This window comes from Oryctolagus cuniculus, chromosome 1 (genome assembly GCF_051225735.1).
Source record: "Oryctolagus cuniculus isolate XC-2025 breed Fujian yellow rabbit chromosome 1, ASM5122573v1, whole genome shotgun sequence".
In the NCBI taxonomy this organism is placed as follows: domain Eukaryota; kingdom Metazoa; phylum Chordata; class Mammalia; order Lagomorpha; family Leporidae; genus Oryctolagus; species Oryctolagus cuniculus.
The window spans coordinates 140,198,870-140,214,107 of record NC_142867.1 but is presented as its reverse complement, the minus strand read 5'-3'; the positions used below and the strand labels follow the sequence as shown (position 1 = coordinate 140,214,107).

Genomic DNA, 15,238 nt, shown 5'->3' with positions numbered 1-15,238 from the left:
TTAGCAAGTAGTCACTGAGTGTCATTCAGTTGGAACTGAAGGTTTCCTTTCTAAGGATCACAGTGAATGAACATCCTAAATTCATATACAAAGATGCTTCAAGAAGTGCATGGAAAATGAAAGTAAAAATAAGTTTATTTTGGCACAAAAAATTTTGAAAGTCATTCACTTTTTCATAGTAAGCATTTTCCTTGAACTTTTTGAAGACTTCTCCCATGCATAGATTTCAAATTGTTTAGATGTTTATTTATTTATTTGAAAGACAGAGGGACTGGGAGGGAGAGACAGAGAGAGATCTTCCATCCACTGGTTCACTCCCCAAATGGCCATAACGGCCAGGCCAAACCAAGAGCCAGGAGCTTCTTCCAGGTCTCCTGTGGGGGTGGCTTGGGCCCAGGTACTTGGACCATCCTCTGATGCCTTATCAGGCACATTAGCAGAAAGCTGGTTGGGAAGCAGAGCAGCCGGACTTGAACTGGCCCTCTGATATGGGATGCCAGTATCACAGGCAGTGGCTTAACCTGCTGTACCACCACAGTGCCAGCATCATCAGATTTTTGTGCCAAAATAAACCTAACTTTTCATTTCATCATCCACGAATCTAGTGAAATGCCCTTGTCATAACCATATTTCACTTTTGGAAGAAATTCACTCTTGGCTTTTCGACCCCGCACATCTGGGTCTCAGGACCTGCGGGGCTTCTTGTGTCAGAAGTGAACAACTTGAGGCCGGTGCCGTGGCTCAATAGGCTAATCCTCCGCCTAGCGGCGCCGGCACACCAGGTTCTAGTCCCGGTCGGGGCGCCGGATTCTATCCTGGTTGCCCCTGTTCCAGCTCTCTGCTGTGGCCCAGGAGGGCAGTGGAGGATGGCCCAAGTCCTTGGGCCCTGCACCCCATGGGAGACCAGGAGAAGCACCTGGCTCCTGCCTTCGGATCAGCGCGATGCGCTGGCCACAGCGGCCATTGTGAGGTGAACCAACGGCAAAGGAAGACCTTCCTTTCTGTCTTTCTCTCTCACTCTCCGCTCTGCCTGTCAAAAAAAAAAAAAAAAAAAAAAAAAAGAATTGAACAACTTGAAATGCTGCCTGTTTTCCTGAATGTGGGTTTGATGCACTCTTTTGCTCAGCAGGCAAAATAAATTTCACCCAGGCTGAAAGAAAGAAAAAAAAAAAAACAAATCAAACCCCAGCGTATGTACTAAAACAGCACAAAATGCTCAGGAAGTACCTGCAACTCTGGTGTCATCCGCGACTCGTGGCAGGGCAGGGCTTCCCCTGCACGTGTGGAAGAGCAGACTTCGGATCGCCTCCGTCTCATGGCCTGCAAAGCATGCGTCTCCACAGACGAGAAGGCCTCTGCATTGGAAGGCGACCGGGAAGAGCCGGAATCTTGCCACAGGGGGACTAGGGTGGTGGAGCTTATTTTTCTTCAGGGTATATATTTATTTGACTGTTTCACACCATTTGTCCGTTTCTAAGCAGTTAATAATTTTACAGCTCTTTTCACTGTGTATATGTGTGTGTGTGTGTGTGTGTGTGTGTGTAGTCAGGTGTGTTTTGTTTCCTGTGGTCTCTCTACATTTAAACAGTGCTGAGTGATGGCATACCCACTTAAAATGTCAAACCCAAACTGATATTTTTTAAAAGATTTATTTATTTATTCAAAAGGCAGAGTTACAGAGAAGCAGAGGCAGAGAGAGAGAGAGAGAGAGAGAGAGAGAGAGAGAGAGATATGTCTTCCATCTGCTGGTTCACTCTCCCATTGGCTGCAATGGCCAAAACTGGGTCGATCCGAAGCCAGGAGCCAGGAGCTTCTTCTGGTATTCCCACGTGGGTGCAGGGGCCCAAGCACTTGGGCCATCTTCCACTGCTTTCCCAGGCCATAGCAGAGAGCTGGATCAGAAGTGGAGCAGCCAGGACTAGAACCAGCACCTGTATGGGATGCTGGCACTGCAGGGGTGGCTTTACCCACCATGCCACAGTGCTGGCCCCAAACTGACATCTAATTCTTCCACAAAAACCCACTGTCTGCCTTCTGTGGCTTATGCTTCCATCTAGGTGGGTTTTTAAAAAAAATAGTTATTTATTTGTTTATGTGAAAGGTGGAGAGAGAGACAGAGACAGAGAGCTCTTCCATCTACTGGTTCATTCCCCAAATATCCACAATAATTGGGACTGGGCCAGTACAAAACCAGGAACCAGGAACTCCATCTGGGTATCCCATGAGTGTGGCAGGAACCTAAGTATTTGCACCGTCATTCATTGCCTCCCCAGGGCATTAGTAAGAAGCTGAATCATAAGTGCAGAATAGATAGAACTGGACCCAGTGTCCTGTGTGGGATGCAGGCATCCCAAGCAGTGGCAGAGCCTGCTGTGCCACAATGCCAGCCCTGTATCTGTGTTCTAATGGCAGGCTTGCTAGCCTTCCCCCAGGGACTCAGCACCTGCCATCTTTGTACTGTTGCAAGAAGGAAATGTATACAAAAACTAGCCCAGGGGCAATGGGTGTGATTGTCTAGGAGAGACCATGGTGGGGGCAGGTTTAGAGAACAGAGGTTGCTTCTGAATGGCTGGTTGGAGAGGTTTTATGAAAGATGGTATAGACTAGAATTGACTGGGAAGGTAGAAGAGAGAAGCTCCGGGCCCATCCAGAGCAAGTCTGCCCTGCCACTGGGGAGAGAGCTGAATGTGGGACCAGTTCAATGGTGAGGATTTGCTGGAGAGACACTGGGCCTGTGAACTGTAAAGCAACCAGTGTGAAGACGGTTGAGTGTTTTATTCTCATTCTGTCCCCCAATCTCTTGAACCGCTGGACCTCAGCTTTTCCAAGCAAGGGTGCATCATAAGGGCATCTGAAGTGTCAAGTGGTGTGTTAATTCTTTTTTGGAGAGAGAGAGAGAGAGAGAGAGAGAGAGAGAGAGAAACACTGTCATCCACTGATACACTTTCCAAATGCCTGAAATACTCCCTACCTCCACCCCAGCTACTGGGTCCAAAGTCAGACCAGAATGCAGTCTGGGTCTCCAACCCAACTCCTCCAGACATCACCACTGCCTCCCAGGATTTGTATTAGCAGGAAGCTGGAGTGGGGAGTGGAGCCAGGCAGCCTGGTGTGGAATGTGGGAATCATAATCAAGGACTTAATCGAGGACTTGCTAGGACAATTACCTGCTTTGTTAATTCTTATCTCTCATTTTTTAACCTAATGAGGTCATCCCATAATGCATTGTAAACTGTCTTGTTGGAGAGATACATTGTTTCTTGAAATTTCTGCTTTGTGTTGTTTGGTTTTAAGGTGTACAACACGCCATTTTGATATACATGTCCGTAGCAAAATGATTACTACAGTTAAGCAAATCAACTTGTCACCTGCTGTAGTTGTCTTTCTGTGGGGGAGGGCTGGTTGGGGTAAGTGCACCTAAAATCTACTTTCTCAGCAAATTTTCAGTACATAATATTATAAACTATCTCGAGTGATGGGGCAGTTTAACTGTTTTAAAGGTAGGATTTAGTGATATTAGGGACATTCATGTGATTGTACAGCCATCACCAGCATCCATCCCCAAAACTCATTCCATCTTTGCAAACGGAAGCTCTGTCCCCATTCAACACTTCACTCCCATTATCTCCTTCCGTGTGGGAGCCATCGGCTACTTTTCTATGATTTGATGCCTCTAGGAACCTCATGTACAAGGAATCATGCAGACTCGTGCTGTTGTGACTGGCCTGTTTCACTCAGTGTCATGTCCTCAGAGTTCATCCATATCATAGCAAGCAGGAGCACACACACCCCCACCCTTTTTGAGATTTATTTATTTGAAGGCAAAACAACAGAGACAGAGACAGCGGGATCTTTAGTTTGCTGATTCACTCCCCAGATGGCCACAGCAAGCAACAAGGTCTGCTCCAGGAACTCCACTGGGGTCTCCCATGTGGGTGGCGGGAACCCAAGCCCTCAGGCCATCTTCCACTGTCTTTCCATCTGCATTGGTAGGTAACTGGATCAGAAGCAGAACAGCAAGGTCTACAGACTGGCTCTCCAACATGGGATGCATGGAGGGCAGCCAGCAGTTCACAATGTGCCACAACACGGGCCCCTTCCCTGCTCCTCCCGTCTAAGGCTGGGGAATAGTCTCTTGCCTGTGCACCCCCTCATGGGCTGTTGATGTCACAAACCCAGATCCACACGGCGGGTGTGTTGCTGCGTCATCCCTGACATCACAATTTCTTTTTTCTTTCTTTCTTTCTTTTTTTTTTTGACAGGCAGAGTGGACAGTGAGAGAGAGAGACAGAGAGAAAGGTCTTCCTTTGCCGTTGGTTCACCCTTCAATGGCCGCCGCGGCCGGTGCGCTGCGGCCGGTGCACCGCGCTGATCCGATGGCAGGAGCCAGGAGCCAGGTGCTTTTCCTGGTCTCCCATGGGGTGCAGGGCCCAAGCACCTGGGCCATCCTCCACTGCACTCCCTGGCCACAGCAGAGAGCTGGCCTGGAAGAGGGGCAACTGGGAAAGAATCCGGCGCCCCGACCGGGACTAGAACCCGGTGTGCCAGCGCCGCAAGGCGGAGGATTAGCCTAGTGAGCCGCGGCACCGGAGGATTAGCCTAGTGAGTCCCACCCAGCCGTGGGACTCTGTCAGGGCCAACGTCCTGGCTAAAGTCGGGAGGCAAAACTGAATGGGAGAGGGGCTCATGTGAAGACGCCAGGCAGCTTGCTGGGTCGTCAGCCTCACCTGCCCATCTTTCCCTGGGACTTGGGGCTGGGGGTGGCGCCTCAGTTTGTGCCGTGTTTAAAGCTGACTGTTGAGCCCTGAGCAACACAGATCTGTGCTTGCTCTTGGGGTTTGGATGTGCCGGGGTGCAGTTCTCCAGCTGAGATATTCCAGCTTCTCCGTGGGGTGGGCAGGTGCGCCAGGGATTGGATTGCGCTTGTGCAATCCAAGATGAGCAGGTCTCTGCTTTACAGTGATGGGATTGGGCCACACTTGGCTGCTGCCCCTGGGTCTGGGACGGGGGAGGGGCAGGATAAGTTTCTTAAGAAGTTCTCGGGTTCTGAACTTGTTATCTAATCACTGGGGCCTCCATCTGCAGGACAGCAGCTGAAGCTGGCCCCAGAACAGCGGTGTTCAACTTCTCGTCCCCGTCCCCGGATGGCACCCAGGGCCCGAGTCACGTGTCTCCTTGACCTGTCCCAGTAATGAAGCATTTGCATTTGTTGTATTTGGGATATAAGGGATCTCCAAAAAGTCCATGGAAAATGCATACTGTGAAAAATAATAAGCATGGATTTCAACATTTTTGTGCTAAAGTAAACACATTTTAATTCCGTTTCCCTTGAACATTTTGGCTTAAAGATTGTTTTTCCTGCTCCATCTGATTTGACACCATCCCAGCCCTCTGTGTGGAAGTCATTATGGTGTCTTACCCCCTCTGTATTTGCTACAAACAGCAGGCAGATGCAAGGCTCCTGAAGTGAAACTTTTGGTTAACCTGTGTCCTGTGTTCCTTTCCCAGGTGAAGTGGAGGTGCCGGATCCGATCGACCCCTTGGGACCGCTGGATGGCCAGGATGGCCCCATTCCAACTCTGAAAGGTCAGTGGGGAAGCGCAGTGCCCTTTTGGTGTGTTCAGAAGGTCACACGGACAGACACACAATTGGTTTTGCAGATTCTCTTCTGGGTTGGGCCTGTGAGCCTTTGGGGTCTGGGCCGGTGCCGTGGCTCAGCGCTGCCCCCCTGGGTGAATGCCATGTCCACCTGGAGTCCTGTGTTTTCTTGATTCCCAGGGTCCTTGAGGGTTGGTTGGAGCTGGTGGGAAGCTGGCAGGTGGGAGGTGAAAGAACAGGGAGCAGGTGGGTGGGCAAATGGTGCTGGCAGGGGAGGAAGCGACTTTGGGGTGCTCAGGGGGCCTCAAAGGAGCCTTAGGTGCTGGATTCCTTCCCAGGGTCTCCCATTGGAGCTTTGCTCACTTGGTGCACGCCATGGACCATAGATTTGTGGAGTTGATAGAACAAGTGTCCCCCAGCCTCGAGGAAGTGGTGGCCTTGCTGACTGGCACACTGTCACCATGGTCTCGGTCAGCTCAGCAGCCAGAACAGAACCCCACGGGCTGGGCAGCTGAAACAGAGGATGCTCTTTTTCCCAGTCCTGGAGAGTGGACGCTCCAGACCAAGGTGCCGGTGTGGTCAGGCCCTGGTGAGGCTCCTTCCTGGCCTGTAGATGGCTGCCTTCTCACTTTGCTCACATGGCAGGGACAGAATATTCTGTTTGATTCTTAGAAGGATCTTGCCTTCATGACCTCATCTAACCCTAACCACCTCCCAGGGGCCCCACCAGCAAACACCACCAGCCGGGGGGTGAGGGCTTCAGTTAAGGATAGTGGGTAGGGGGAGAGAGGCATTTGTATAATCCTTAGCTGTCGGAATGGCCAGGGCATTTCTGTGCCAGAAGTCCCGGATCCACCACAGTTTCTAAAAGGAGTTGATTCAGCGGAAGTATTACTGTCCAATTACATAGGTGACTACTTTCAAAGCTCCAGCCTCCAAAGCAAGAATGCGGAGAATGGCAGACAGGTTGGGATGGTTCTGTTCTCAGCAGCCTGTTTCAATGCACAGTGCCGATGGCCCCCACACACTCACTGGCTGCCCCTCTACTGGCATCTGTATGAGATCCTGGGACTCGGCGGCGGTCAGAGTTTGTGGTGTCCCTCCTGGAGTTTGCAGGACTGGAGAAAGTCAGGTTATTCTAAAATTTGGAGCTCTGGTGAGCGGCCTCTGGGAAGGGGTCAGTTTGCAGGGAGCTGGAAGAGGAAGGAACATTTTGATTTGGGGACAGCCTGTTGTTCTGAAATCTGGGGAGTGGACCGTGGCTTGGTGAAGGGGGCCAGGGCAGTGTGCCCTGGGTTGTGCAGAGGTCCCGACACAAACAAGACTTGGTGCTTCAGAGGTGCTGAGAGGAAGTGGTCTGGCTTATGGGCAGGTGGTGGGGGGAGTCCCAGGTTGGCAGGGGCTGGCCCTGCACTGCTCAGCATTGCCTGGTTCTTCAGGTGCTTGAAAACAAATGAAGTGAAGAATTTGGGCCCTCAGTCCTAGGAGCTGCATATAAATGTAGCCAGAGGCTCCCATGAGGTTCAGCCTAGACCGAGAACGGTCCAGCCTCACCCCCTCCCCGACCCGAGCTGTACCACTCATAGCTCCTTAGGTCACTGGAAAAGTTCGCGTTTTATTACACGTTGCTGGAGCTGGGAGGCCTGAGGTTGGGGCCTGAGATGGGCCTGAGATCTATGCTGTGAGGAGCTGGCTCTGTCAGCTGTAGGGTGTGATGGAGGAGAAGCAGAGGGACCAGATGAAGGGTGTGCAGTACCATGAGCTGGCTTTCTGTGGACTTTGGTGTCCCATGGAGAAATGGGTTAAGATGCGCTGCAGACCTGCAGCCCCCGGGGGGGCACACTGGCTTCCTTGTGGGCCTGGGGAAGGGAGGGGGCCTGGGACAGGACATGGGGAGTGGGGTGATCCTGAAGGAGTCCGGGAGGCAGGGACGGCTGCAGTGTTCATGCCTCACTCAGGAAGATGCATTTGCTTATGGAGGGGAAGCGACGACCATCGGCTAGAGTTTAATAGATTTTTATTCCCAGCCAGTCAGCAGCTCAGACATTTCTAAGTCTGGTCCGATGCCTTGGGTAGTGTTCTTTGCCCTCCCTTTTGGGTATGTGAGTAGCACGTCAGGCTGAGGTTAGGGATAGGGCGCTGCTGGATGAGTTGCTTACCTGGGATCTGATTGCCTGCTGACTTTGTTAACTCGGAAGTGCTGGGGTTAAAAACCGTGTGTGCTTCAGTGCGTTCCCAGTGCCGAGGGGAGTTTCAGTGCGAGTTTGGAAGCTTGCCCTGGACCTCTCCGGGGGTGGGGGGGGCACTGCAGCCCTGATTGCAGAGGTAACTTGTCAAGCACGTGTGCACTTCCCCATGTATGTGTGTGTGTGTCTGCATGTCCGTGTGCACATGTGCAAGATTACAAAAGCAAAAAAGCCCAGAATACCCGGCCCTGTTTTCTTTGTAGTCTGGAAGGTGCTGCAGTTCTGAGCTGGGCTTGGCCAGAACACAGGCGTGCGTACCTCGTGACTCCAGCAAGCCCAGGGCCAGGCCTTGAGTGTGGTTCTGCTTTGGCTCAATCCCATGATAGGTGCACTCCCCCTGCCTCCCTCCACCACCCTCTAGGAGGGGTGCAGGGCCTTGCTTAGCTCACAGCAAGCACCCAGAAGCAGTGCCTACTGTCCTGCTATTTGAGAGTGTCACAGTCATGATTCCTGGTGGATCCATCGGCTCCTAAGCACCAGGACCTCCACACCCTCTGGGACAGGACTCATGATAAACGGTCCCCTAAGCCCCCATGTTCCCCTGGCAACCTCTGGTCCTGTGGTGTGACTTGACTTTTGAGGGACAGCTCTCGTCCCATAGGGGACTGCAGCTTCCTTCCTTTCCAGCCCCTCACCCTCTAGGGGTGGAAGGAGCGCCTGGCAACCCCATACTCTTGATCCCTGCCCTTTTGTTCAAACTGCTTCTGGGAGTGTCATGGGTTGGCCACATGTGGCTTAAATTAAATATAAAAATAATAACTGGAGGCACTGTAATAGCCATTTCTTTAATCCAATTACTGTTTACGATGCACACCCATCTGCAGAATCAAGGATAAATAGGCTGGTGGGCCAGTCTGTCCATCAGTGACCTGACAGCTTTACTTGGGTCTGAGCAAAACAGAATCTGAGAATTGACTGTAAAAGACTGTGCCAGGGTTTGGCATTAGCTGTCACCCCTCTGTATCTCTGGGTTCCACATCCGGGCATTCAACTAACTTGGGATTGAAAATATTTGGGGAAAAACAATGTGTCTGTACTAGACACGTACAGAGTTTTGCTCCTCGTCATCATTCCCTCAGCAGCACAGTAAGATACTTGTTTACCTTGTGTTGGATATTGTAAGTAATCGAGAATTAAAGTGCTGCAGGACGTGTGCAGGTTATAGACAGCCACTGCTCCATTGTCTCTAAGGCACTTGGGCTCTCGGGGATTTGGGTGTCTGTGGGAAGCTCTGGTAGCTACCCCCAAGGATGCCAAAGAATGACAGGAGTGGACGTATGTGAGAAAATGATCCCAGGGTGTGTTGTGACTTACAGATGAAAAGCTGGCCTTGAATATCCGTATTCAAAGCACCACGGTTATTAGGACTGATGCTGGCTTTTGGGATCCTGCTGTAGCACCAGTCTAGCAAGTGAGTGGAGGCTTGCTGGGAGTTTTGCATTCCCTGTTACGTCGGACATGCAGTGTGTATACACACATGTATTTAATTGCCTTTGTTCAACTACTTACAAAAGCTTACGTTTGGCCTAGAAACCATTTGCTCTTTTGTTCCAAGGCTATATTTGAAATGCATGTAATACAGCCCGTGTTTTGTAAAATCAGTGCTTTGGAATGTTGTGGGAAGTGGAGAGAATTTCCCAACGCCAGGAGAGGTGGGGCTGCTCTTGTCTCTCCGCTGGCCCCCTGTGTTCTGGCTCGGCCAAAATAGACGCAGCTGCGCAGCTGCTGGCCAGGGGGAGGAGCTGCTTGAGGCCCACATGGAAGCCCCAGGGGGAGCTCCTGACCGTCCTGTGCGAGGGGAGGGTGTGGTTACAGGTGCCGGGGAGCAGATCCTGGGCTGCCCCTGCTGTCTGTGACAGGCTTTGGCACAGAACTGAACAAAAATTGTCTTGCAAAGAGAAAACAGCCATCAGTGGAGTTGGCTGCATTGCCATGGAGACAGCGCCTGTTGCTCTCTGTTTACCAAACGTCAGTTTCTCAGTTCACATCGGTCATGCGTGCTAATTGGCAAACATGTTGCACGTGTTTCTGGTTTATTTTCAAACTTTGTGTGCGTGTGTGTGTGGTGTGTGTGTGTGTGTGTGATGCTTCTGTAGGTTTCACACAGACTGGGGATCCCTCAAAGCTAACCACGCAGAGAGTGAACACAGAATCCTGATCACAGAGGCAGAACGAATGCTGGGTCTGTGATTGAGAACGTGGGCTCAGCATGGGCCTGTGCCCCGTGACTCTTGGCCCCCAGCTGAGCTTCCCTGAGCTGGCCAACGATACTTTCCAGGCCTCAGTGTGCTACTCTGCAAGATGGGCACAGTGACCGTCAGTCTCGTGGTACTTCTGAGCTCGCAGTGAATGGGTACTTGTGTGGCCAGTGCCAACCTCAAACCTGGCTCCATGAAGCCTTAACCTTGGTGTCCATGTGCCTGACATCCCCTTGGGATGGGTTGGTACTCCCTAGAACCTGGCATACTCCCTAGGGTCCAGACCAGAGCCTGAGAGGTACTCCGTCCATATCCTCTGGCACTGATGGCCAGCAGGTGACCCAGGGTGCAGAACACTGGGGAGTGTGTCCCTCCTGTCGGATGGATAGAGCATGCTCCCTGAAGTCTCCTCATTTAGACAGCACAGAGAACGGAGTGGTAGGGCTGAGGTTTACCAGATGGCCACGAGGCAGACTTGGGCACCTTCAGCAGTGGATTGCACTGCTGCTTCCAGTCATCTCCCTGCAATGAGAGAGACTCTGTGTCCTCAGGGAGAGCAGAGTGGGCACATGTAGAGCAGAGGGCAGAGCACGGTGCTGCAGAAATGTGGGGGGAAATCTGGGTACCCAGATGGGTACCGATGGACGTGGCCCCTGAACGTTTCCACAGCAAGTGTTTGCTGGAGCCCACTGCATTGTCGGCACCGGCAGCACCTCGGTGGGAGGTGGTGAGGTCCCTGCCTTCCCCCGGATTCGCTGCCTGCCTCCTCTGAGTAGACGAGGGGCGATCAGGAGGCAAAGGGTGGACAGGGACAGAGGACGGGGAGCAGAGAGGCCAACCAGTGAGCAACAGGAGGACCCGGGTTCCAGGTGCCGCAGGAAGGTGGGACCGGGATGGGATGAGCGGTGGTCAGGGAGGCTGTGGCTTACTAAGGAGGGGATCTAGAGGCAGCATCCGGCCAAACCCCACACAGAGTTGGGGATGCTCCAGGCAGGAGGTGGGTGGGGGCTGAGTCGCTGTCCCTGGTGGGGTCCTGCTTGTGCACCTGCTCAGCTCTGCTCTTCTGCTCCCTGGGTATGGGGACACTAGATATCCAGGCCAGCACCCTCAAATGCCTATCTTGGAGCCTCTCTTGGACTCAGAGCTGAAAGATTCAGAGGGCCCCCTGCCTCCCACCACCAGCAGCTCATCCCCTGCAGGATGCAGTGAGAACCAAGGAGTTTAGTAAGCTGTGCTCACTGCCTTGCTGGTCCTGGGAGCTCTGAATTCATTTTGCAGGGACATCCATGAGCTTGCAGTTGGCTCTCCACATGTGTGCACTCAGCCAACCTTGCATTAAAAATATTCAGAAAACGAAACAAAAGCAGTGTCATTACCGAGCGTGTACAGATTTTGCTCCCCTTGTCATTATTCTCTAAATAATATAGTAGACCAACTGTTCACGTAGCGTTTGCCTTGTGTTAGGCCGTAGGAGTTATCTAGAAATGTTGGTGAGCATACGGGAGGGTGTGCCCGGGTCTATGTATTTAAGGGACCCGGGCATCTGTGGATTTGGGTATTGGTGAGAAACCCTGGAAGCATTCCAGGGTCATCGTGGTTCAGATGGATCTGCTACTGTGCAGCATCTGTGGCCGCGGCCACTCTCATCTGGACATCGTGGGGGTACGTTTTGTTTCTGTGTGACATGGGGAGTGACAGCCTCCAAGGCCAGGGCTCTCAGCCAGCCGAGCACTAGGACCCGGTGGAAGAGAGACCTCCCCCAGCCAGACTCACTGTCTGGGAGCGAAACAGACCTGTGGTTTTGGAGTTGTAAGCTCCACATCGCCCAGGAGATGAGGACCAATAGGGACCCCTCGTGATCTACAGGGAAGGCTCTTTCTCCATCTGTTGGCTGTGCCTTTGCAGGGCCCACTGGGATGCCGAAGATCTGGGTGAACTGAGCCATCCTTGTGGGCGCCAATGGATTTCAGGGCGTGCCTGGCCGACTGCCGTGGGCAGAGTATGGGCCGGGCTTGTCACGCATCTGTGAGCCCCCCAGGTGAGCCTGGGCCCGTGGGCCTCCTGCTCTCAGCGAGGTGATTTCTGCCTCCAGGGCTTACTTTTTTTTTTTTAATTTTTTTTATTTTTTTGACAGGCAGAGTGGACAGTGAGAGAGAGAGACAGAGAGAGAGGTCTTCCTTTGCCGTTGTTTCACCCTCCAATGGCTGCCACGGCCAGTGCGCTGCGGCTGGCGTACCGCGCCTATCTGAAGGCAAGAGCCAGGTACTTATCCTGGTCTCCCATGGGGTGCAGGGCCCAAGGACTTGGGCCATCCTCCACTGCACTCCCGGGCCACAGCAGAGAGCTGGCCTGGAGGAGGGGCAACCGGGACAGAATCTGGCGCCCCGACCGGGACTAGAACCCGGTGTGCCGGTGCCGCAAGGCGGAGGATTAGCCTAGTGAGCCACAGCGCCGGCCCCTTACTTTTTTTTTCTCCTTCCTCTTTTGGGTGCTCTGTCAGCCCCCCTCCTGCTCCCAGGGGTAGCGTTCTGACAACGGCTGCATTTCCCCGGCTGGAGCTGCTGCAGCCGCGGCCACTTGCCTCGTGGCTCCTGGGGTGGTCGTTGATTGCTTTGACCACAGGTGGTCCTAGACAGCAGTTCTTCCTCCCTCGTCGTGTCTAAACCTTCTTGCATCTGGCTGTCATGTGTGTGTATCTGCCCCCAGTGCTTGTGCCTGCTCTGTGTGTGTGTGTGTGTGTGTCCCTTTGTGAGGGTGTGGGTGTCACCCCACGTGTAGCTGTCCTTCGTCCAGCTTCTTTCTCCAGCCCTCTGCTGCTTCGTCAGGCCCTCCCTGTGCTGTGTCACCTGTCTCCTGGCTTCTCATCACAAAGGCCCGTGGGCTGGGACCTTAAACACCCCGAGTGTTTTCTGGCTCACTTCTGGAGGTTGGTTGTGCAGAGTCAAGGTGTCTGCATAGGGTTGGGTGAGGAATCTGTCCCAGGCCCCTCGCCAAGTTGCGCCCGTGTCTGCCCCTCCGTGTCTGTGTCCACATCGCCCTCTTCTCCAGAGGAGCCCATCCCTGGGTTAGGGCCGACCTCAGCGGGTGTGACTGGCCTGAACTTGCCTGAGGAAGGCGAGTCCTTGGGGGATGTAGTTCCTCCCTGCACAGCCTCCTTGGCTCCAGTGGTGCAGACACTCAGATCTCTTTTTCTCATCTTCAGCTCCCTTTGCTTCCCCGAGCCCCCGTGTTCCTCAGTCTCTCTGATGCCCCCCTGTTGCCTGCAGCTGGGTCTGTGGACCACCAGACAGCTCAGCGGGTGAGCAGGAGTGGCATGCTCCCCACTTGCTGGCCCCCACTCGCCGCCCGCCCCCAGCTGACTCACTGACCTGTTACAGCTCCCCCTGTGGCCCGTGAGTCTCCTTTCCCCCCCTGCTTCCATGGGCTGTGTCTGTTTCATTTCCTGCGTGTGGTCCAAGCACTGTGACCTCAGGACCCTGGCAGATCGGGCTGTCTTTATCTTTACCTCCCAGCCCTGCCAGTGCGGCCCCACCTCGCTCAAACCCCACGCTGGCGACTGTCTGGGTGGTGGGTTGGGCTGTAAAAATCATTAGTCACTGATTGGCCTGACTGTGGCTGTGAGGCATGGTGATGGGTTCTCCCCTAACCTTTGCCCTCGGGGTGTTGTAATGCATTCACTTGGCTCCACTGGTAGAACGCAGGACTACCTTGAGTGGGGTGGTGTACTGGGGGGGGGGAGGGGGAACCACTTTGGCACCCATGGTTAAAGTTGCACCATGATCACAGAAGGTAGCTCGCTTGGATCGATTAAAGGAGCTAGACTACCGTTCTCGGCTCTTAACACTGTGCACAGTGCTGGCTGCGTCCAGCAACTTAGCTGAATGTTCGGGCAGCCTTTCTTGGCTCCTTTCAGCTTGTTAAATTGTGTCTGGAGAGGTTCAGGCAGCTCCAAAGGATTTTTTTTTTTTTTTTTGTGAGCCAGCGGAGAGCTCAGCAAACGGTTAGTACAAACCCCATTTTTGCACAAGAGGGAAAGGAAGCCAAGAGAGGTTACTTGGCTGCTGTAAATTAAACACCGAGGGAGAGAGAGGGGACTGTGCTTTCTCTCCCGAGCCCTTTCTCTCTAGCTTCCATTTTTGGCCTCGGGAGAATTAATGGCAATGAACCTGGTGGACCGAGTCAACCTGACAACGCTTAAATTAACACACGCGTGCTCGATAAAGTACTAGGAAAAGACACAACGTGCTTAGATGAACTTGCAAGAGAGATGGAGAAGTACCCAGGAGCTGGGAATAGAAGGGAAACAGAATTATAGCTGCCAGCCTGGCTGCTGTGTCCGAGCCACTGGAGGCCGCCCCCTGTGTCTGCAGCCGGGGGAGCAGCCTGGTTGTCCTGGGTCCTCAGTGTGAGACAGAGGTGGATTCTGAGGGTGGCGTGGACATGGGCTTACCAGCAATGAAAAGTGGTGCAGCCACAGGCACACGGCCATGCAACAGGGGTGGATCGGTCGGTCAGTGGGCTGCAGGGCAGAAGGAGCAGCCACAGATGTGGACGGCACAGCCAAAGCGCTGTTTCAGGAGCCTCATTCCTCCAGCGCTCTGTCAGAGAGGCTGCCCGAAGGTGGGTGCTACGCTCGAGAGAATGGACGAGGGGTAGGTGTTTGGTGCACTGCTGAAGATGCTGTGTGGGACAGCCACGTGCCATGTTGGCATGCCTGGAGTCCGGCTGCAGCCTCCTGCCGCTGCACACCCCCGGGGGGCAGCAGATGATGGCTCTAGGACTCACGTGGGAGACGCGGATTGAGATGCAGGCTACTGGTTTCAGCCTGACCCATCCCTGGCTGTTGTAGGCATTTGGCAGAGGTAAATGGGGGACCGACCTCTCTCTCTCTCTCTCTCTCTCTCTCTGCCTTTCAAATAAAATAAGTTTTTAAGAGAATGTACAAGAGTAGGAGAATACTTATAGAGATGCAATGCAATAAATACTTTAAAAGTATGCTTTCACTTGGAATTGCGTAGATTACATTTTCTTTGATCAGGAGAAATAAGGGCTGTGATAAAATTACGTTTGGCTTTAGGAAAGTCAGAGAATGTGCACTTCTTGCACCCTAACATAGGCCCAGGAAATGTCTCTGCTAGGGGAGCAGTCCCCCAGGCCCCGTTTCATCAGCAAAGCCGTGGGTTTCAGCGTGAAGCC

General features: G+C 53.0%; 1 protein-coding gene across 5 annotated transcripts in view; it reads left to right on the top strand.

Annotated features, from left to right (window-relative positions):
- ROR2 (ROR family WNT receptor 2) overlaps window positions 1-15,238 on the top strand; it is a 216,460-nt gene that overhangs the window by 162,600 nt on the left and 38,622 nt on the right. For all 5 annotated transcript variants that reach the window (XM_089316087.1, XM_089316077.1, XM_089316079.1 and 2 more), the window contains exon 2: window positions 5,509-5,586. Coding sequence is in view for 4 of the 5 variants with exons in the window: in XM_089316077.1 (XP_089172203.1) it covers window positions 5,509-5,586 (78 nt within the window). In the remaining variant the exon portion in view is untranslated. The remainder of the gene's footprint in view (window positions 1-5,508; window positions 5,587-15,238) is intronic.